This window comes from Labeo rohita, chromosome 2 (assembly GCF_022985175.1).
Source record: "Labeo rohita strain BAU-BD-2019 chromosome 2, IGBB_LRoh.1.0, whole genome shotgun sequence".
Classification (NCBI taxonomy): domain Eukaryota; kingdom Metazoa; phylum Chordata; class Actinopteri; order Cypriniformes; family Cyprinidae; genus Labeo; species Labeo rohita.
Genome location: NC_066870.1, coordinates 35844811 through 35868154, shown reverse-complemented (window position 1 = coordinate 35868154; position 23344 = coordinate 35844811). Strand labels below are relative to the sequence as shown.

Here is a 23344-nt window from a genome sequence, read left to right as displayed (position 1 = left end):
CAGTGCCTGAAATGCTGAAGTGTTAATGCATCAAATGAAAGTCATGTTTCTATTACATCTGCGTTACAATTTTAGCACAGAAATCTCTTGTCCTTTATTTTATTTTTATTTTATTTTATTTATTTTTGTCCAGAAGGGGGCACACAGAGATTGCATAGAGGAAAATGTTTAAAGTATCTAAAGTTTAAAAACTAACTATATTATATTATATTATATTATATTATATTATGTTTTTATTGTATTAAGATACTGTTTTCAACATACACCTGTAATATTTCTGCTATTAGAGATATTAATTAATAACATGTTCAATACAGTGGAGAGATGCTCCCATGGGTGCAATTGCCAGTATTGCAGGTTGGAGTCGCTGTGCATTTTACCGGGAACAAAAGCAGAGCAATTCCAACACCTTCCACCGACAAACACACACTTCCGGCCACTGTCATTTCATCCATTTGACATCTTAAAATGGGCCTCCTGAGCGCCACCTTAAATCCCGCATGCGTATGTACCAAGGTACGTATCCTACTACGATAAAGGATTATCTCATGAATATTAACGACGCAACGTGGCGTTCGCCCGTTACGCCTGTCTTGATTGGCTGCAATGTGATCTCTTCTAATCATTACTTAATTTCAACAATTCCAAACATGTCTTATTATAAAATTGGCTCTAGATGTAGAAAAAAGCATAAAATAAATTAAGCCTTTTATAATTATTTTAATTAGTAATAGTATAATATTAGTCAGTGTGTATTTGTATTTGTCTGACAAAAAAAAATAAAAATACTATAATAATATTTAACATCGGAGACCGAGGAGCAAGCCAGAACACTCATTGAATATTAATTAGATGAGGTAAATATACGCTCCCGGAAGGTTGCCGGGCAACGCGCACACGGCGTAATTAATATTCATGAGTAAAGCCGTTCTCGTAGTAGAATCCGTAATTTGGCGTCTTGCATCACATGAGTCCGTCCATACGAGTCCTGAAGCGGCGGAAGAGGCATGATTTTCCAAGCGCAGGCTGTTCTTTCACCGCCTATAGACAGACACACGCAAGACTAGCGAACAAACGACCAAATTTAGTCGTTTTTCCTTATTTTCGAACGCATTTTGCTAGTTTCCCGCAGTATAAACTTACCTATTAGCTTTAGCCAGGTAGCTTGTATCTGGAAATTGGAGCAGTATGATCAGCCTGGCAGTGGATTAATCGGCCTGTTTCAACAAAGATCCATTTTTTTCTCTTGTGAAACCGCGATGTCACATACTGTAGTAAAGATAGCCTTTTGTTTTTGTGATTCCAAAGGCAGAGCCGTGTAAAGTTGCTGCAGGTTTATAAAGCTGAACAAAATCCAGGAAAACTGGAGATCACAGCCAGGAAATCTGTTGAAGAGAGCAGACTAAAGCCATTTCTGCCTTCAAACTCGTCAGTTTAGACCAAATCAAGACCGAACAAAGAGGACATCCAACCAAAGCCGTTTGATTTCATCTACAGAAAGAGAATAAAGCACAAAAACAGGCTGATATGATGTTTCCACAAGCCAGGCACTCGGTAAGTGTCTCATTCTCCTTCATTTAGGTTGATTGTCAGACAGCAGGTGTTGTGGACATTGTATTACTTGCAGATTGGTACATTTACAGATGATACCAGCACAAAATGACCATTTTATTTATATCTGTAATGTTTTGTGAACATGAACCCTGATAATACCATGTTTTTGTACATGCACCATAGTAACACCATGTTTTGGAACAAAATGGTACAATGGTAAAACTGTTTTTTTGACACGTGCTATGACAATACCACTATTTTTATATGTATTTCCCTTTACAAAAATGTACTTTGGCAGTACCTTGGTACAGAAGATACTTTGATGTGTATATATATAAGTATATAAGTATGCACCAAAGATTAGTACTGAAAAATGTACATTAAGCCTATTGTTTAAATGCATTTTCAAAATGAACCTCAGAAAACACTGATTTGCTAATGTTTATCAATGCAGTCTCATTCATTCCATTGGAATTTGTTAAACAAGATTGTTGCATCTAAATGTGCATCAAAGTTCCCCTCGGAGACATATCAGAAGCCGCCTTTGTATAATCTTTAATGTTGCATTGCAATTTCATTGCGTTCAATATGTTTCTTGTTCTCTGGCTGATTTCTATCACATGTTTGGTGTTTATCTCATGATTCACATGTCAGGTTTGCAGGTAGCATGTCTAAATGAACATGTTTCTAGTTCAGGTAGGCTTGGAGTTGCTTGTTTGCACACCAGTTGCCTGGATCCCTCCCTGTAGAGGCTTAATTGTGTCGTTTCCATGAATTGTTCCTGTGCACACAGTGGGCAGCTTGTGTTAATGAGTCCCCAGTCATTATTTTGTTTGCACTCAAGCCTAATTGCCTTTTCCCCCCGTGCACGCAGATGTATGTGAACACACAAACACGGGAATGCTAAATGAAAACCTCACAAGTGGATGGATTTGGGGGTTTCTTTAATTGAGGCCTTTTTGCTATACAGAGAGTAGATTTAGGAAAACATTTCGGTGTCGGCTAGCTTGAGGAAGTGAACGGGACGTTCTGACACTTGAAGTTATGAAATTGAAATATTAGTTTGAGAAACTTCCTGAAATTAAACCCGAGTCCTGCATGTAATTTTTTAGTTTGTAATATGTTAATGATGGTGTTTTTTGTTGATATTGATTTAGCCTTATAAAGGGAGACTTAAAACTACAATCTGAATGCCAATGGAAACTATTTTATAATTCAAAACTAGTTCTAATAAAATCAAACAAGCATATTCTGGAAATTAAATAAGATCTTACAGTATAATTATGTATTTATGTATTCTTTCTTATATATATTATAAGTTTTTATTATAATAAAGTCCAAGTACATGTTATAAATATTAAATACATAATCATTAAATAAGCTCAGTATTTAAAAAAAAATATTTTTTGTAATTTGTATTCATGTTTGACATGTAAGTTTGTGTATATAAAATATATATTGATATTAATTATGACGTGTAACTATATAATATATCAGTATGAACAGTATGATTTTCAATGTTTTTAAAGTCTCTTCTGCTCACCAAGCCTGCATTTATTTGATCCAAAGTACAGAAAAAAACAGTAACGTTTTTGAAATATTTGTACTATTTAAAATAACTCTTTTCTATTTGAATACATTTTAAAATGTCGTTTTTTTCCCTGTGATTTCAAAGCTGAATTTTTAGCATCATTACTCCAGTCACATGATCTTTCAGAAATCATTCTAATATTCTGATTTGCTGCTCAAAAAACATTTATTATTATTATTATTATTATTATGTTGAAAACAGCTGAGTAGAATTTTTTCAGGTTTCTTTGATGAATAGAAAGTTCAGAAGAACAGCATTTATCTAAAATAGAAATCTTTTTTTAATGTAATGTGATCTTTGGATCTTTCTGTTCATCAAAAAGTCATGAAAAAAATGTATTCAACTGTTTTAAATATTGATAATAATAAAACTAACACATGTCTCTTGAACATCATATCAGCATATTAGAATGATTTCTGAAGGATCATGTGACTGGAGTAATGATGCTGAAAATTCAGCTTTGATCACATGGATAAATTACTTTTTTAAATATTCAAATAGAAAACAGTTATTTTAAATAGTAAAAATATTTCAAAAGTTTTTGTTGTACTTTAGATCGAATAAATGCAGGCTTGGTGAGCAGAAGAGACTTCTTTAAAATGTAAAAACTTTTGACTGGTAGTGTACATACAATATTTATAATATATAATAAAATATATTCCTAAACTAATATCTTTCAAGGTTCTAGTTAGTCTCTTAAAATAACAGATTAATACCGCAACATAGAAAACTGACCGTGTTAAAGTCGTTACTTTGACATTTCTTGCTGCTGATGATGAATTTTTAAGTACACTGACCAAACCTTGATCTTAAACCTCAGAAATTTCAGCAGAAGTGGGAATCAGCCGGAGATTAACTGCGGGATCCCAAATCTTGGATTAGGAGTTACAGCCGACTGCTCCGTTTAATCTTAGCCTCAAAGATTTACTGTTCTCTGGAATTCAGAACCTTTGGATCAGTTTGACTTATCAAACCTCTGAAGTTGTTTAAAAACGGACTTTTGGTTGATAGATTTATTAACTTGTTATGGGACAAATCCTTCACAGAGCTAGAAAGGGAAGAATATTTTGTTGCAAACAGCGGCGCTTGTGCTCTCAGTCAGGATTGAGAATGAAAAAGCATGTCATTTTGAATGAAGTGTTTGTGAAACCATTACTCTTAATCCAATTGTTGGTCCTTTTTGGCTTGTTGTGGTCATCAGTCAGGCCCAGTGGATTATGGGTAGGGATTACTGCTTCAAATGGGTTTGGTGACCGTAAGCAGCTCTTCGTCAGATTGTGTTAACCGACATCTTCCTCCCTCCATCTGAACTCTTCAACTCAGTGGAGATGATGGACAAAACCAGACTGCATTTCTGCCGTCTTGTGCTGAGAAAATATTTTTTGTCTTTTTTTGCTTTTAGGAACATTAGTTTTTCCATTTTTCTGATTAATGCTAACTAGTTTTTGCTTCTGCTTACCTGTGGTTATGTGCCAAAGCAAAGTACTTAGTGTTAGGGGTTTGTTCAAGTCTCTGACCCTGAGTCAGAGCAATAATAACACCAATGCTTCACTTGGCAAACACTAGTTGGATTTTACAGTCTGATGGCATAGGGAACCTGCTTAATTTCCACAACGAACCTTTTATACTCTAGTGCTTTAGAAAAACATCAACATCAACATACAACATATCCACAGAAGCATATACCAACGTTTCATGGTTGTTTGAATATCCGTTGTTGGCAGTGTGATGATTCATCAGGAAATTCTCAGAAACCTAGGTTGTAGGTCAGTCGTCGTCTTCTGGGAAATTGGACGCGAGTGAATCGTGTTCTTGTGATGTTATGACTGAGCCATTAAAGATGTGATTGCTGTTCTCAGCTCATGTTATGCTGTCAGAGTGTGACTTACATTTCGCTTCAGAATTCTGTTAGAAAGACGGCGTTTAGCGGGAATGAGCGTGTGAGACGCTTGTTTGTACAGGAGCAGGTGTGAGTGTCAAATATCAGTCACGTCTCTCTCATCACATGTCTTTGTTTATATAGTGGTGTTTGCTAAGGTCAACGTGACTGTTATTATTGGTCATACATGAGTCAATGATTTGAACTAGGGAGGCAAGATTTGGGGATAAAATAGATTTTTTTCCCCTCTCTCTGATTAAAAATTGCAATTGACTTAAATGCCTTTTAAAAAAAGCTCCAGGCTCTGCAAAGTGCAAAAATCGGGCAAACGTTTTGTGATTTATTATATCTCAGTATTATTATTATTATTAAATATGAAATAAAATAAGAAATATTGCTAATATTTCAATGCAAAGTATGGGGCCCTATGATTTCCATGATGCAGAAAACATTGACTGAACAATGGAAACCAGTCATAAAAACTGAATTTACTGTATAGCACAGAATTTGCCAAATTTTGGATGGATTCATTAAAAGTAGGTCAGTGCACTTAAATCAAAACATATAATGGAATGTGTGAATATTAAGCTGTAAAATTCTATTTAAATGTGCATCCTGCATGTTCTGCATGTGTGAATGAATGACGCGGACACGCGGTTTCGTTTACTGCACGCAGACTGAAGCGAAAGTGATGCTAGCAGTGTTTTCAGCCTTTGCCACCTCATTGTATGAGGACATGAACACATAATCTGCAAAACTGCTCTGAGAGGCATGTCATGAGCATTTTACCCTTTCTTTTGAGGAAAACTATTTTCATATCATAACCTTAAAGTCTTCACAGCAACTCATTAAAATAAAAGTTTGGTTTAACTTGAAGAAACCATGACAGAAATATTACTTAAAATAATGATAGTACTACTACTAATAAAATTATTATTGAAACATACTATTTACTCTTAGCAGAAAAACTATTTACCAGAATTTATTTGGCATAAAAATGGAAATACACAACAAAGTATTTCTAGGGGGAAAAATACAATAAAATAATATTCAGTTAATTAGAGATGCTTTTGATTATTAATATTTTATGAAACCATTACAATGGAATCCAGAAAATTAATAGAACATAATTTGGTAAACAAAAAATTTATCTTTTGTTAAACTTTTAATAAATTGCTGTTTAATATTGTACATTTCATGATTTTTGTGAATTAGAAATGGTTTTGCCATTAAAACAAAAATTAAAATGGAATTTGGGAAAAAAATGAATTGGATTTCATATGGCCCTAAAAAAATTCAAAATTTAAAAAAATCACTTAGTATTAATAATAAAGAAAATTTTAATAATTTTATTTTGCTCTTTATTTATATTTGTTTTATATGTTAATTTTAAACGTCTTGTATAAATTAACCTGTATTTTTCTGTTTATTTTTTGTTTGTAACTCTGTGCTTGCCATGAAGACAGCCTTTGATGCTGATATGGAAATAAAATAAATAACTAATATTTATGGCTAAAAGAACAAATGCAATTTCGGTTTTATTTTGCAATTTTAGTTTAATTAACTCTTCTGCCTTCATTTAAACAAACCTTTTTGTCTGGTTGCTTACCATGCTGTACATGAATGTTTATTCAAATCATAGTTTTGTCTACAGTTCCAGCTTTAGTTTTCTATTTATGCATGATCTTGCCATACAGACTGTATTATGATGTCTTGTAGAATATCATAGAGATTTCTTTTGATTTGGACCAGTACGCAGTACCTTAAAAACTGCATAGCAACTTACAATCACCTTTGCAACTACATAGAACCACCCTGGCAACCACCTGCAACATTGTAACAACCATTTGGCAATATGTCATGAACATTCTAAACACTGCAACAACTGCATAGTAATACCTTGGCAACACCTTAGCGAAAACCCTCATCATTGTGGCAGTGAGTTTTTTGTTTACAAGCAAAAATTCTACATTTTCTTTCAAAATTGCAATTGAATTTTTTTTCTGTGTTTCTGTAGAGTATGAGACACTCTCTCAGACAGACGCGCGCACACACACACACACACACAGAGCAGTCGGGGTTCATTATGGGTGTATTGTGTTGTGAGGGTGGACAGGGGTCTGGAAGACATTATTAAGGACAACTGAATTAACAAGACCCCCCTTTCACAACAACACCCCCAACAGAGAAAGAGGTTAATCCCTCTGGCACACACGCACACACACACACTCACAAGCTTTTAAATTCTCTGAAATAATCACACACACACTCTCTGCTGTTAACTGTGTGTGTACAACCGCCGCCGCTACCACACCCCGTTGCCGCCGCTGCTGCTGCTGCTGCTGCTAATGTGTTTGTGAACCGCTGAAAGATCAGTCATACTGTGAAAACACACACGTTTATATATGCTTGCACACATGAGCTTGAGTGTAATTGCGAGATGGTTTTTATCTGCGGTGCTCAACTCCCCCTGAAACATCTTACTTCCTGTGCTACTATAACACACACACACCAGCCGCAATTCAGAGACAAAAAAGCAGATAAGAGCCTGAGGGCTATAAGTGTGTGTGTGCAGCAGATGTCTGGGTCACTCAGGCCAAAGTCCCTCATTAGCATCACAAAGGGGGCAACAGCAGAGCCTTTAGCCCTGACAGCCGCCAGAGGAGAAAGATTTGATTTAGTTTTTTGTGTGTTATATTCTAGATGCCCTTTGTTACTATTTTTATTTAGTTTTGTTATTTATTTTTTTTTTATGTGTTTTAATATAGAGACTTTTATTTATTTATTAGTTTCATTCTAAAAGCTTTTTATTTTTATTTTTAAATTTCTCTTTTATTCTAGAGACTGTATTTAATTTTTGTAATGTTTTATTTTAGTTTTATTTTAGAGGCTTTTTTAAATTTCTGTTTCATTCTAGAAACTTTATTATTTTTGTTCCAGAAGCTTTATTTTTTTTATTTTTTTTCTATTTCTGTTTCATTCTGAAGACTTTGTTTTATTTATTTATTTATTTATTTTCCTGTTTATTTATTTATTTTCTGTTTTATTATGGAGGCTTTTAAAATTATTTTTCATTCTATAGATTTTTTTTATTTTAATTTATTTCTGTTTCATTCTAGAGGCTTTTTATTTTTTAATTTCAGTTTTATTATATAGGCTTTATTTGATTAATATATGTTTTATTTCTGTTTCGTTCTAGAGACTTTTTATTCATTTTAATTTTTTTTTTTTTTTCCAGTTTAATTTTAGAGACTTTATTATTTATTCCAAAGGCTTTATTTTTTCTTTTATTTCTTTTTCAGTCTAAAGACTTTGTTTTATTTATTTACATTTTTTATTTCTGTTTCGTTCTATAGGCTTTGAATGTTTTATTTTTAGATTTGTTTTATTCTAGAGGCTTTATTTGATTTTTTTTTTTTTTTTTTTTTTTTTTTTTTTTGGTAATTTATTTCTGTTTCATTCTAAAGGATTTATTTTATTTTTTTATTTTTGTTTTTTTAACAAAATATGAGTGATGCATGCTGGTATAAAACTCAAAATGTTAAGACTCTGGCTAGTCAGCATTGTTGTTGCATATCTTGTAGCACGTGCACCGGTCACATTTTCTACAGCACCATAGCAGTTGTGAGTCTTTACGTATGTGCAGGATGACGACCTTCTATCCTGCAGTGTGTGTGGTGGGCTTACGCTGTTCTTACTGGGGTTTAGTGTCACTAATGTCATGCCAATAAAGCACAGTAACACTGAGAGGGATGCTGGAGAAAAAGCCTCATGTGTTTAGCGGTCACAGGTGATGCTGCTGTTTCTCCTCCTCTAATTGATTTCTAATAGTAGGAATGGACTAGAGGGATTTACTGAAACACACATGCACGCGCGCGCACACACACACACACACACACACACACACACCTCTCCTGCCCCTGGAGACAATATCATCTACTGGAGGAGAGGCATGGAGGGATGGACGTAATGTGAGGGAGGAGATCAGTGCTTCAGTTTAATATTGAATCTCTACTACTTCATTGCAAAATAAGATGAATATAAGTGAAGCTGCTTTTTGTAAATTGATGAAGAACATTATTTCTAAAGACATGCACATTGGCAGGTGATTCTGCAGAGAGTATTCTGTGTGTGTGTGTAAAGCAAGCATTCCCTGCTGAGATGTTTTGTTCTGTCTGTGTGTTCCTCCCCTGGGGGCCAGTTGTGTTTAAACACACACACTCACACACACACATGCATATATCCAGTAGTTTCTATGTAGCTCTGTCGGTTTCAAATGGCTGTTTGCCTGTAAAGCACACTGAACACAGATGCATATCCCGTTTCTCTCTTTCAAATGTGTGATGGTTTGCGTTGTTCCCGTCTGTCTGGTCTTAAAGGTCACGAGCCAGTGACCCCTGGTAAAGCAGGTCAGAGGTGAAAAGCCAATGGCCCTTCTTTTCTATTTCCACGAAGCTTTAATTTCAGCCTGACCTGACAAGCTCACCTCAGACACGCCATGCAATTACTGGCTCTGTTATGGAGTTCAGCAGAATCGTTTTAGCCTGTTTGCAGTAATGAAATGTTGTTGTAACTCTGATCTAAAGAATTGTTATCATGGCTTCGGTTTGCTTTTTTTCTGTGGTCAAAGTTCAAATATTGAGTCAAACATTTTATGCACTAACAGATAAGACTAAAATTAGCTTGATGGCCATAGAGGAAGAGTTTTATCAAATGAATGTCTTTTATGGTTTAGTGTGTTAACCTACTTTTTCCTAACCTGTAGGTTGTTCATCAGGTCATTTAGAGGTCGGTGTTGAATGGAATCCTTCATCTGTTGTCTTTGTTTTTCAGGCTTCGTCTCAATCGACACAGCCGCTCAAATTCACCACGTCTGACTCTTGTGATCGCATCAAAGATGAGTTTCAGTTCCTGCAGGCACAATATCACAGGTATTATACAATATCACTCAAAAGTATGATTTTTTTTTTTGAACGAAATTAATGTTTATTCAGCAAGCAAAAGTAAAGATATGTATAATGTTTCAGAAGATTTCTGTTTCGAATAAATGCTGAGCAGCTGAGCAGCAAATATTAGAATGATTTCTGAAGGATCGTGTGACACTGAAAACTGGATTAATGATGCTGAAAATTCAGCTTTGCGTCATTCGAATAAATTACAGTTTAAAAAATATTCACATAGAAAACAGCTATTTTAAATCGTAAAAATATTTCACAATTTTACTGTTTTTACTGCATTTTTGATTACATAAAGCCTAAGATTACATGAGCCTAAGATTTTGAAAACATTAACCAGGAGCATGCCAAAAGCATTTATACACACAAAACTAGTTTAACCGTTAGTTAACGTGCATTCACCACAACCCTGAGCACAGGCGGTTTCTCTCCTTCTCACTTTCACTCTACACCCTAAAAACACTCTGCCCGTGTGAATTCCTCTCCGGGACGGTCAAATGGTGTGAACGCGGCCCCTCCCGGAAAAGCTTCCTGTCATCATCTGTCAGCACCAGAGATAAGAGCGATCATGGAGGCCATCCGGCCATCACATATCAGAGAAACCACCGACGAAGGAAGGAAGAGGGAAATGGAGAAGGATAAACAATCGAACGTGTTGATGTCTGTCAGATCTGGGATTACCATTGGACCGCACTGCGGCACTTTAGATGTTTGTGCCATTTAGAATATTCACTTCAAGCATCAATAGGCCATAACTCGGTCTATGGTGTATGTTTTGAAAATAAGTCACGGCCACTTCACCTTACAGCTCCATGTCACTATTTCCACAAGTAATGCTAATAAATGAGTAATTGTTCTGTGGAGCCACTTGCGATTACATAATGTTGTTATTATTATTGCTTTAGTGATTAAAGACCTCATAAAATGGTCTGACAAATGCAATTTTCTTTCCCGTGTTCATGTTAGGCCGTCAGGATGGGCCGATTCAAAAAGGAGTCATTTGTTTTAACTAGTCAGTTGGCTTTAGTTTACATCGCAGTCATAAAACATGATTTACTACTTGCTATTAGTCGGTGGCAGGTGGTGTTGGGGGATGGACGTTCTCATTATAGAGCGCATATGTACATTTTTCTATCCAAAATTTGAACGGAATAAAGAATGTTAATATTTAAATGCATAAACATAAGGTTTATTTTGTAAACTTGTAAAAAATAAAAAATATGAACTCGTGTCAGATTTTAATTCATATTGTTTAATTGTAGATATGCAGTATTGTATTCTTTTATTTTTTGTTTTTAAAGAATTGAACTTTTATTCAGCAAAAATGCATTAAATTGCAAATTCAGTTTTCAGGTTTTTTTAGCAGCCAATCAGCATATTAGAATGTTTTCTGAAAGATCATGTGACATTGAAGACTGAAGTAATGATGCTGAAATTTCAGCTTTGATCACTGGAATAAATTACTTCTTAAAATATATTTAAAAAGAAAACAGTTTTTTTTTATTGTAATATTTTCAATATTTTATTACTTTATTTTTGATCAAATAAATGCAGCCTTGGTGAGCACAAGACTCTTCTTTCGAAAGCATTACAAAAATTTGGCCAACCCCAAACGTTTAAATGGTATTGTATGTGTAACACAAACTATTTAACATAAGTTCTATATGAAGGAGAAAATGATACATTGTTTCGTTATTACATTCTTCTAAACACATGGCCAGCCAATCACAAGCATCCATCAGGCAGTCCAGACAGGAAACTGGTTGTCATGGTGACAGAATTCTGTTGGTTTTTTGTTTTTTTCTCAAAAGTGAGAAAGTGATGTGAAATGCAGCTGACAGCCTCAATGAAGTGTGTGTGTGTGTGTGTTTTAGGGTGAAATGTAAATATTGAAGCTGTCATACACAAGCTGTATTCAAACCCTGAGAACTTCTCTGTGTTACTTAAAGAGGCATCATATAATTTGCAACATGTAAACACATTTAACAAGAAAGGAGTAGTGCATCTCATGCTGTCTTGCATTTTACAGCCTGAAGTTGGAATGTGATAAACTGGCGAGTGAGAAATCTGAAATGCAGCGTCATTACATAATGGTGAGTAAAGCATGCATGTTTTATCAAACCTACAGTTGCATACAGATCATATGAAAGCTGTTTCCACCACAGAATAAAAAGTAATAAATGCACAATTCATTTCACAATTCTGACTTGGATATAAACTCTTAATTCTGAGAAGAAATGTTTGAATTGTGAAATATAAACTCTTATCAAAAGAAAATGTGTCACAAATTTTTTTTTTTTTTTTTTTTTAAATAGTTTCTTATTTATGTGCATTTCTTCTTTTGTTTTGGCTTTAGTTCTTTTATAAAGTTGTTTTTATTTTTCATGTGATTGAATGTTTCTTCTTTTGATTTTGTCTGGAACCCTGTGGGCGTCTGCAGAAATTTGTACACAAGCGTCTCATTGATCAGTTGTATCATGGGTCGTAAGTGTGCACAAGCATATTGACGTCTTCCTGACGGATCAATGTTGAATGTGTGTCTGTAACAGCTGTGCCTGAGCGGGACCACAGAGATCTGAGTGATCTGCTGCTTTAGCCCAGAGCAAAGCTCCTAACCATGAGCCCAAATCATAGCCCAGTCGCTCTGAAGTTTCAAGAAAACCAATGTTAAATTGATGTCTTCTCCTACACCTCTTTTGCTTGAAGAGATCTAAGGGCTAATGCTGTTTTAGTATTATTTACATGCTGTTGTACAATTGTTTTTTTTTTTAATAATATTTGAATTGGTTCTTAGTTTAGCATCTTAATATTTTCAGTTTTCAGATTTTGTTTGTTTTTTTTAGTATTACCATTTAGGTTTGCCTTATTTTTATTTCAGTTTTTTGACATTGAGATGCCCCAGTTTTTCCCCAAAATGTGAATCATTATATGTGCAGCTTTCATATGTTTATAGGTGGCTAAAAATTTTAAACTGCAGCTTAAAATAACTTTTTACTGTCTGATTGTATTTTAAAATGATAATTTATTTCTGAGATGGCAAAACTGCATTTTTGATCTTAAGTTCCTCTTTCCTTTTTCTCTGACTGCAGTATTATGAGATGTCATACGGACTCAACATTGAAATGCACAAGCAGGTAAGAATCTGAATATTATGCCAGAATCTACACACTTTTTGCATTTTTTTTTTTTTTTGCATCAGATGTGGGGGGAAATGATTGTATTTGTCACAATGAATATGGCAGGAGGATATGTAGATCTTTAGATTGATGTTTGTGGAAAATCTGCAGTTTGCTTTAAACCACAGGCTTACTTGTATGGTTTGTACATATGCAGTGACCCAGATTCAGTAGCGCCTTTCATCAAACGAGGTCGGTCAGCATATATTATCGTGACTGACTGTGTTGCTCATGTGTTTTTGTGCAACATCAGCAGCCTGTAAGCGCATCCCCAGCTACCTTATTAATGGATGTAAACCCCTGAGATGTGCTTGTGTTCTGTCCGCAGGCGGAGATTGTGAAGAGATTGAACGGAATCTGTGCTCAGGTGTTGCCTTACCTGTCTCAAGAGGTCAGACTGTGTGATTTATTTATGACACACTCTCTATAATGACCCTTAGCCTCATCAGTGACTTAAATGTGCCGTTGGTTTGTGTAAATGGGTTGCTCTTATGGGCAAAAGAGGGTTTTGTTTACTGTGCTTTTTACCTGGAGAGATTAAATGTATGCTGAGATAACTGTGTGTGTGTGTGTGTGTGTGTAGCACCAGCAGCAGGTCCTGGGGGCGATTGAGCGAGCCAAACAGGTTACCCCTCCTGAGATGAACTCAATTATCCGGGTAGGAACTTCACACCATTCAGCTTCATGTGTTATTGTGTAGGACTGGCAGATTATTGCTAGAAGCCTTTCATTATTTGCATTTGCTCTGACACGTGTGTGTGTGTGTGTGTGTATGTGTGTGTATGTGTGTGTGCATGATACATGGGATGATACATGAAGCAGCTGCCAATGCAATACGACGCAATGGATAAAAAAACTAAATATGATGCTATACAATTTAATATTGTACAGATAGTTTGCTTTCATTTCATTTTTTTTATATTTAATTTATTTGACTAATTTCATGCTTTTTAATTTTCAATTTTCACCTCTGTTATAATACCAAAGGTGTTTCCAAATACTGGATTTGTAATTATTTGGTCACAAATTATTGGTCACTTTCTAAAAAATAAAAGTATTGCGCATCTACTAATGATTATATATAAATAAATAGTTTTTTGCCAATGCAGTTATGTTAGAAACAATGCTTTGCTATATAAATACCAACTTGTATCCAAAGCACACTTGTTTAAATCGATGATGCATTGTATCGTTAATTTTTATGCTGACGCACAAGTGCGAATCTGTGAATCTTACTATTCCAAATATGTGTATGTATGCATGTATGTGTATACATACACATTAGTGATGTTAGTGGGAAAAATCAGAGGAACCATCATTGTATCCCATTACCTTCTACAATAACTTAATAAAATAAATAATACTAGAATTAAATTTTAGATTTATTTATTTATAAATAATTATTTATAGATTCATGTTTGCATGATTCATTGAAATGATCTGTTTCAAACACGCCTAGTCTACCACTAAAACTGTTTTTGCTACTAAAATTAAATAAAATATAGAAAATTTAAGTTAAACTTTAAGTTAAATATTCTATAAAAAAATATTTAAATTTATAAAATAAAAACTATAAAGTAAATCTTCATTTTATTATATTCACAAGAAAAAATAATAGCAAAAAAAGTGCATTAAAATCATTATATTGTGAGTAATGCGAGTATGGTTATTATGCAAAATAGTCAGCATATGTGCATGGTTTTGTCATTAAACTCAAATATAGGATGCAAATGCATGTCAACATGAGAGTTATATGTGATCTCTCTCTAACCTCCATGGATGTTTGTTTGTCGATGTAAACGCAGCAGCAGCTTCAGGTTCACCAGCTCTCTCAGCTCCAGGGTTTGGCTTTACCCATGACCCCTCTGCCCCTGGGCTTGACTCCACCCACCCTGCCCGCCGTCACCTCCAGCTCCGGCCTCCTGTCTCTGTCCAGCATCCTCGCGTCTCACGCACACCTGGCCAAGGAGGACAAGAGTTCCCGTGACGGGGCCGACGGCCACCGTGATGAAGATGCCGACAAATCCGACTAGCCTTCATAGAGACGCTTTGATTCTGTCATGAGTTCTGTAAAGAGGGACGGAGCACAGAAAGAGAGCGGAAAACTACTTCTCTGTCTCACTGGTTTGGGTCTGATTCATTCTCTCTTTACTACAGCGAATCTTTATTCTGTAATTCTGTTTGATTCATTTACTTCTAATTAGTGGTGTTTGCTAAGGCTCTATTACTATTGCTCATACTCGGGGATAGTGATTTAAACAAACCCTTATCCCTAAGTATTAAACTTTAGCATGTAACATTCCTCAAATCGTGTGTCTTTTTGAGGAGAGCTGTATTATTACTGTAAGTAAGTTTTGATTTTTCCTGGCAGACAATAAAATGGGTGAAAATCCCATAGATACTGACTGAGAGACCCAAACTATATCCTATGAAACCTGAATATAATAGAGGCTTCTATGAGTCACTCAAAATGCCCTGGCAGTGCTGTAGTAACACCCTAGTAACTGCATACTTGCCCTGGCAACCAGCCCAAACACACATGCGCAAGCAACCACACAGAAAAACTCAGCAACAGCCTAGTAACCAATCAAAATGCCCTTGAGTTTGCATGATAATGCACAAACAACCATTCAGAACTTTTCAGCAGCAACACCATGGCGACCACCCAGTTACACCCCAGTAACAACCAGTCTAAACACATATGCTCAAACAACCACTTAAAGCAACTTAGAAGTTGCACAACAATGACCTAGGAACCAATCAGAATGCCCTAGTATTTGCATATTAATGCATTAACAACTCTTCGGAACAGTGTAGCAACCACATAGCAACACCCTAGCAACTCCATAACTCCCCTGGCAACTACGCCAAACACGTATGTGCAAACAACCACTCAGAACAACTTTGCAACCACATAACAACAGCCTAGCAACCAATCAGAATGCCCTAGAACATAGAACCATTCAAAACACCATGGCAACCACCCAGTGATACCCTAGCAAATGCATAACTGCCCTGGCAACTATTCTTAACACATGCATAACCATTTAAAACAACTTAGCAGTTGCACAGCAACAGCCTAACAACCAATCAAAATGCCCTTTGCATTAGGATTTCCATATCAATGCTTTAAGAACTCTTCAGACACCGTACCAACTACCCCAAACACACATGTGCAAACAACTGCTTAAAACAACTTGGCAGTTGCAAGCACCTGGTAACACCCTAGCAACTGAAGCAACAATAATTGGCCTGGCAAGAAACTCAGCCACTCAGAACCGTTTAGAAACTGCATAGCAACAGCCCAGCAACCAATCAAATTGCCCTTGAGTTTGCGTAGTAATGCACAAACAACCATTCAAAACATTTCAGCAGCAACACCATGGCGCCACCCAAAAACACCCTAGCAATTGCATAGCTGCCCTGGCAACCAAATTGGCAATTGCAATCTAACAACCAATCAAAATGCCCTAGTATTTGCATATCAATGCATTAACGTCTCTTCAGAACACCGTAGCAACCCCATAGCAACACCCTAGCAACTGCATAACTGCCCTGGCAACTATGCCAAACACATATGTGCAAACAACTGCTTAGAACAACTTAGCAGTTGCAGAGCAACAGACTAGCAACCACCCAGATATTTCTAGTTGAACAGCATCTTGAAACTACACAGTAACGCCTTGGCAACCACCCCGAATTGCCTAGCAAGCACCTGGTAACACCCTAGCAACAGCAGCAACAATACTTGGCCTGGAAAGAACCTCAGCCACTCAGAACAGTATAGAAACCACATAGCAACAGCCCAGCAATCAATCAAAATGCCCTGGAGTTTGCATAGTAACAACAATTCAGCAGCAACACCTTGGCGACAAACCAGTAACACCCTAGCAACCATTCTAAACACACATGCACAACCACTTAAAACAAACCGCCAATTGCACAGAACAACCTAGCAACCAATCAAAATGCCCTAGCATTTGCATATCAATACATTAACAACTCTTTAGAACATTGTAGCAACCACATAGCAACACCCTAGCAACTGGCAAATACCCCAAACACATGTACCTCCCAGAACACTTTAGTAGTGGCACAGCATCTTAAAACCACATAGCAACGCCTTAGCAACCACCCGGAATGACCTAGCAAGCACCTGTTGACACCCTAGCAACTGCATATCCACCCTGGCAACCACCTAGAGCAACTCGAAAATGGCAATGGCCTAACAACCCATTGAAACGCCCTAATATTTGCATAGCAGGTGCACTAACAACCATTAAAACATTGTAGCAACTGCAGAGCAACACCTTGGCAACTACTCAGAACACTCTATTAGTGTTAACACCCAAGCAGCCATGTCAATGGCAGCCTTTTGTGTGTGTTTGGTTAGTGAAGCACCTCAGTTGACCAGCGTTTGGTTTGCTGATCTGTTACCTAAAAAGACGAGACTCTATTTTACCTAAAATGCAGTTCCTTAGAAGGGTAAAAATGCCTTAAGATGGATTGAAGTGACAAAACAAAGAGATATTCTCTATTCAGACCCACATCCTAATAGTTTGTGTAAAAGGCGGTTTTGTTTTTCTGTCGTCCTGTTTTGCAGTGAATGCGGTTCTATGTGTGACCAGCAGGTGGCAGCCAATGAGTGTGTTGAATGATTTGTGAAGCTGTAATAGGATATTTGAAATGGCATACTATCATACTACTACTATTACTAGTGCTACAGCAGTGCTTCTCAATAGATTTCAGTCTTGAATCTTGATTTTTATGTGTTTTTAGCATTTTAGTTGAGATTGAAGTTCAGTTATTTTAATAATTAAATTAAATAATAATTAAATGTATTATTAATGACTACAATGTTTTAAATAATACTAAAACGTTTCAAAATCAAGATTTAAGACTTAATATCTAAGAAATACAATAAAATTAAAAATACAATATTTTTTGAACTGTCATTTTGTTTGAAGAATCAGTAACACTTAGGTCTCACAATATGGTGTCACTGGTTAACATTAGTTAATGTATTAACTAGCATGAACAAACAATGAACAGTGCATTTATTAATCTTTGTTAATGTCAAATAAAAACAATACATTAATGTTAACAAACATTGATTTTAATAATAGATTAGTAAAAGCTGAAATTAACATTAAGTAAGATTAATAAATGCTGTAGTATTGTTCATTCTTAGTTAATGTTAACTAAAGTAATTATCTAATGTTAACTAATAAACCCTATTGTGAAGTGTTACCAAAGAAACATACAGTTCTTGAAATTTCTGAAATCATAGAATGAATTGTGCTTCATTCATTTAGTATATCAATACTCACAGTTTTATCGCTTTATCATCATTTTCAATTGATTTGTGGAATAACCTTTTTTTTGGATGCCGCTTGCTGAGTTAAACCTGCAAAAGTAATGCTGTCGTCCCAATGTAGCATACAGTACATACTGCACAGTTAGTAGTATTGTAGTATTCCAGGCTGTTCAAAACACAAGACTACCTAAGGCTGTACGTATGTACTGGTGCATTGTGGGTATTTCCTGATTGTGTGTTCCTTTGCATTTTTTGTTTTTTTTGGTACACCAGTGCTGATGTATACTAAGAAATGCTCAGCACTGAGGTCTGGATTAGCTATTATAATCTCTAAATGAAGTTTTCTGATTTTTGTTCTTTAGATATTTTTTCCAGTTGATTTTGCTTGATCTCAAAAACTGATGGCCAATTTATATACATGTATAAATATATCAGTAAGCATTTAATTTTGTAAACACTTTGTATGTAAAAAAAGCTGTTTATGGTGTGTGTGGCCCGGAGGACATTTAGCGCAGGTTATACAGAAATCTATAATCATTTAATAGTCAAGTCAAACATTTCTGCTCTGATTCGTTTAGATGTGCGTAGCACTGGCTGGTCTCGACTAGTTCTAGATGCTAAAGATAAATGATTTGTTCAGCGGTTCTGACTGGTCTCGACGCATTTGTTATTTAAAGCGTTACGTAAACCCAGCCGCCCTCTTCTGACAGTTCTCATCTGATATTTGCCACATTTTGGAGCTTTGTAGTAGTTTTTTAAAATGTGCGTGTGTGTTGTATGTGACATGATGTACTTGATGGAAATGTATGTTGTTTGTGTTGATAAACTGCTATTATAACTTCATTTAAAGACGATTGTTGGAAGAAAAAAAGGTTAAACATTTACTATGAATGAGAGATTGAGCAGTAAGGAAGTATTTATGGTGCCTTACAAATAAAAGATTCATTGGACCTTTATCAAGTGTTGCCGTTTGGGTTTTATTTCATTTTAAAGAACATATCATTCATCCTCTTTGTCACTTTCTAGTATCATTGTGTAAAAATGTTATAATATAACTACCATTTAAAAGTTTAGTGTCTGATTTTGTTTTTGTTTTTTCAGTAAGGATGCATTAAATTGATCAAAAGTGAAAGATATTGTTGCAAAAGATTCTGTTTTTCAAATAAATGCATCAGTTGCTACAAAAATGTAACTGTTTTCAACATTTATCCTAAACAGAAATGTTTCTTAAGCAGCAAATCAACATATTAGAATGATTTCTGAAAGATCATGTGACACTGAAGAGTGGAGTAATGATGCTGAAAATATAGCTTTGCATTACACTAATAAATTACATTTGACAGTATGTTCACATAGAAAACACGTATTTTAAATTTTAATAATATTTCACGATTTTGATCAAATAAATGCAGCCTTGGGTGAGCGGAAGAGACCTTCCTTAAAAAAACATTTTAACAGTGTTTCCCAGCTCCAGACTTTTGTGTTATGTGTTAGTGTTATGTTCATTTTTATTGAAATATGGTAGCTGATATTGCAAGGTTAATAGTTGACTTCTACAGCATCAGAAGCAAAACTGACCCACTTTTTGCATTTAAAAAGTGTCTGCTTTTTTGTTTTGGAAAGAGCTGTGTGGGAATTGTGGGAAACTCCCGGTTTTTCATGAAAGGAAGAAGGTTGGTTTGGATCAACATAAGGGTGGGTAAGTAATGAGTAATAAAAAATAATGAGTTTCTATGTAAACTATTTCCTTTCAGGAGAGCGTTTCTGCTGTAGGTGCTGCTGATGCTTAAGTAATGCATGTTTTGCACAGTACGGGTGGTAATGTCATGAGAACTAAATCCTTCCTTCAGTACTGACTGTATCAACATTAAACATGCCATCGAGATTATTAAATTGCATATTTGTTTATAGTCTAAATCACTTATGAAGCAGAAACGGTTGATGTTTGTCCAGCTTCGTATGTGCGTGTTATGATGAGAAGACTGTCCAAAATAAGCTGAAATTACAGTCATCAGTGTATCTCATTTTCATCTGAACCGCGACAGCAACGCTTTAGAAACACACCATTAACCTGCACGCTTCATCAGCACTGTGTCAGCATCTATAGAAGGATAATTAGCATATCGGGCATTACACCACAGATCATGTATAACTTACTATTTTTGTGCACATTTTATGCTTGTATCACAAATAACTTTTCATGTATTTGATTTGGTTCCTTTGTGACTATTCAGGTGTTTTACCTTAAGTGATTTTCAGTCATTTTATTTTTTGCATTTTTATTCATTTGTTATTTATTTATAGCTATTTTTTATTTCAAATTTATTGTATTTATTTTTAAGTTATTATATTTTATTTATGTATGTATTTATATCTTTTTGTGGATGTCTGGAGTTCACGGTTGTTTGTTGTTGTAAACATTTTCGGTCTACAATAATTATTTTCACCCAGTATGACTGATATAGGCATCTCATGTTTCACCTCTGTAGATCTATGCAAATTGTGTTAATAGTAATGATAATAATGGTTGTATATTTGCATTTAGATGCAGTGTAGTGTAGTGAGTTGATGCGATCTGCTAAATGAAAGTAATATTTCACCAATCTTTCTTTCTTTCTCTATTGCATACAATCCAAACTGTATGCGCACGTTCTCTCTCTTTCTCTCTCTGCTCATTTCCTCTGGTTGATGGAGATGTGGCCTGTGGCGGAGCTCTGACATGATATTTCATAAAACTCTTTCAGGCGGTGTGTGTGTGTGCGCTGTCACTGTCTCTCACTTTTCATTCCTTGGCCTGTCGTCATCCTCCCATAGCTGTTTTATTTCCGCCACACTGCACCACCACTCCTCCTCCTCCTCCTCCTCCTCCTCCTTTTCAGGTCTGCGGCTCTCCCTTCTTTCGTCCACCTTTCAGTTTTCTTCCATCTTTATATCTGATAGAGGTACAATAAATGTATTTTTTCGTGTGCATTATATATATATTAATATATTTATTTATTTATATTTATTATATAGTATTTATTATATAGTATTTTTTGTTTATTTATGTCTCTTGTTTGTTAAAAGGAATTTTAGAAACACTAACAAAGATGCAATTAAAACAACATTCCGAACAAAATGGTTCATATAAACAAAATAGGCATAAAAATAAATTTTTCTTTAGTTTTATAAGGTTTTACAAAAATTACATCTGTTCAGACAAAGTTTTTTTTATTTATTTATTTTTGTTTGTTTGTTTTTTGCATTTTAATTTAAATTTTAAAAAATTAAAAAATAAATAAATTTTAATTAAATTAAATTTAATAAATGTAATTTCCTTTAACCGGATGTGTACACATTATTGTGACTTCGTAATAAAACAAAGCTTATCATTAAGATTTGCATCTTTAAATCCTTGAGTTCTAATACTTAATTCGCTGCTGTTTTGCTCGCTGACAGTCGATTTACAAATGAATCATTTAAGTGATTCATTCGAGCCGATTTGCAGAGCGCATGCACATTCTTTTAAAATTCCATTGTAATTATAATTTAAAATTAATTTTCATTTTATCGTAATGCATTTTAATTTCCTGTAAGTAGATGTGCTCACTTCATATTGTTGTTGTTTTTAAACATTATTCCTTTTCGGTTTGTACATAATACCTCTTTTGTATTATCAATGTGGATAATTATCTCATAATCTCATAAATATTCACATTCTTGCACGCGGATTGGCTCGGCCTCTTAATTACACGGACTTCATCCCCCATAATGCAACACTGACGCGCCTGCGCTGAAGTCCTGCTTCACGATTGGTCCACATCAAAGCAGATGTAATGACCCAACGTGGGCACTCGGGTCACTCATTGGCCTTGACTTTAATCTTGTAAACCAATCAGAGACCAGTCGTGAAAAGAGACGTTAAGGCTGCAATGTTTGTACATTATGTTCTGTGTTATGATACGAACGGTTCCCGCTTTGTTCTCTTTCAAACAGTATTTCATTTCAAATAGCGGAGTTTAAAATACAAACATAATATATACCAATATAATTTGATTTCAACTGTTTTACCACTTGCATTTTTTCCGTTTTATCCTATTTATGTAATCTTCATAAGCAAATGTAAGCGGTCGACCTTAAAAGCAGCTTTGGCTCTCCGCAGTTAATGTCAATCTCACAGGCGCAGTAATACAGGCAGCACCGCTGAGAAGAGCTGCTGTGCAGTTTTCTTTTCTCTTCTGATCTTTCACCCCTTTCTCTCTCCCTCTCAATCTCTCATATATTTATTTTAGATTTTCAGAAATCCAATACACCCCTCGCTGGCTGCAGTTTGGCTCGCTGACAGCTGATTCGCGAGCGAATCGTTCTTTTGAACCGAATCTTTTTAGTGATTCGCGCGAGCCGATTCGTAGAGCGTTGGTAAATTTACTTTATTTAGTCTAGAATTTCTCCACGCTAGTTCTGTTTTGTTTTAAAAACGTATTAACTTTCGAGAATTGAGTTTACAAACAATCAGCATGTAGTTAGATGCAGTAGAGAATTAACATGTTCGCGCTATAGTTTCCCTCAGGATTTTCCTATGGGTTTTCCGGTGTTTAAATTTGCGAGTAAAAGTCTGTGGTTAACATTTTGAAGATACTGTTTTGTTCTTCAACAGACAGTCATGCCTAAATCGTGACTTTATTCGGTTAATTTCTTTCTCTGTTCACAGCGGGGGCAAATTCCTCAAAACCTGTAGTAACAATACTATTTCGGCAGGCTGTTTAACATGCTACATTTTTAAGGAGAATGATGTGAATCAGTGACTCGTTCGAGCGAACCGACTCGCTTATTATTCAGACTGCGTGTGCGCGCAGGTCAGCGCTGTTTATGTTCCTCTGATCTCCGACGCGC

The 23344-nt window shown here is 35.4% G+C and overlaps 2 protein-coding genes across 3 annotated transcripts in view; both read left to right on the top strand.

Annotated features, from left to right (window-relative positions):
* Positions 1-949: 949 nt before the first annotated feature.
* chico lies at positions 950-19428 on the top strand. 2 transcript variants are annotated; one of them, XM_051128252.1, is made up of 7 exons: positions 950-1554; positions 9858-9955; positions 12009-12072; positions 13069-13113; positions 13484-13546; positions 13739-13813; positions 14964-19428. In XM_051128252.1, the coding sequence occupies exons 1-7, from the start codon at positions 1528-1530 to the stop codon at positions 15186-15188; spliced, it is 597 nt and encodes a 198-aa protein (XP_050984209.1). In that variant the 5' UTR covers positions 950-1527; the 3' UTR covers positions 15189-19428. The 2 variants fall into 2 exon arrangements, with proteins under 2 accessions (XP_050984209.1, XP_050984199.1); XM_051128242.1 differs by having other exon boundaries at positions 14961-19428.
* Positions 19429-23319: 3891 nt separating this feature from the next.
* tle2c (TLE family member 2, transcriptional corepressor c) overlaps positions 23320-23344 on the top strand; it is a 24052-nt gene continuing 24027 nt past the window's right edge. The window contains exon 1 of the mRNA XM_051128230.1: positions 23320-23344. This exon is cut by the window's right edge and continues 299 nt beyond it. The gene's annotated coding sequence lies outside the window, so the exon portion shown is untranslated.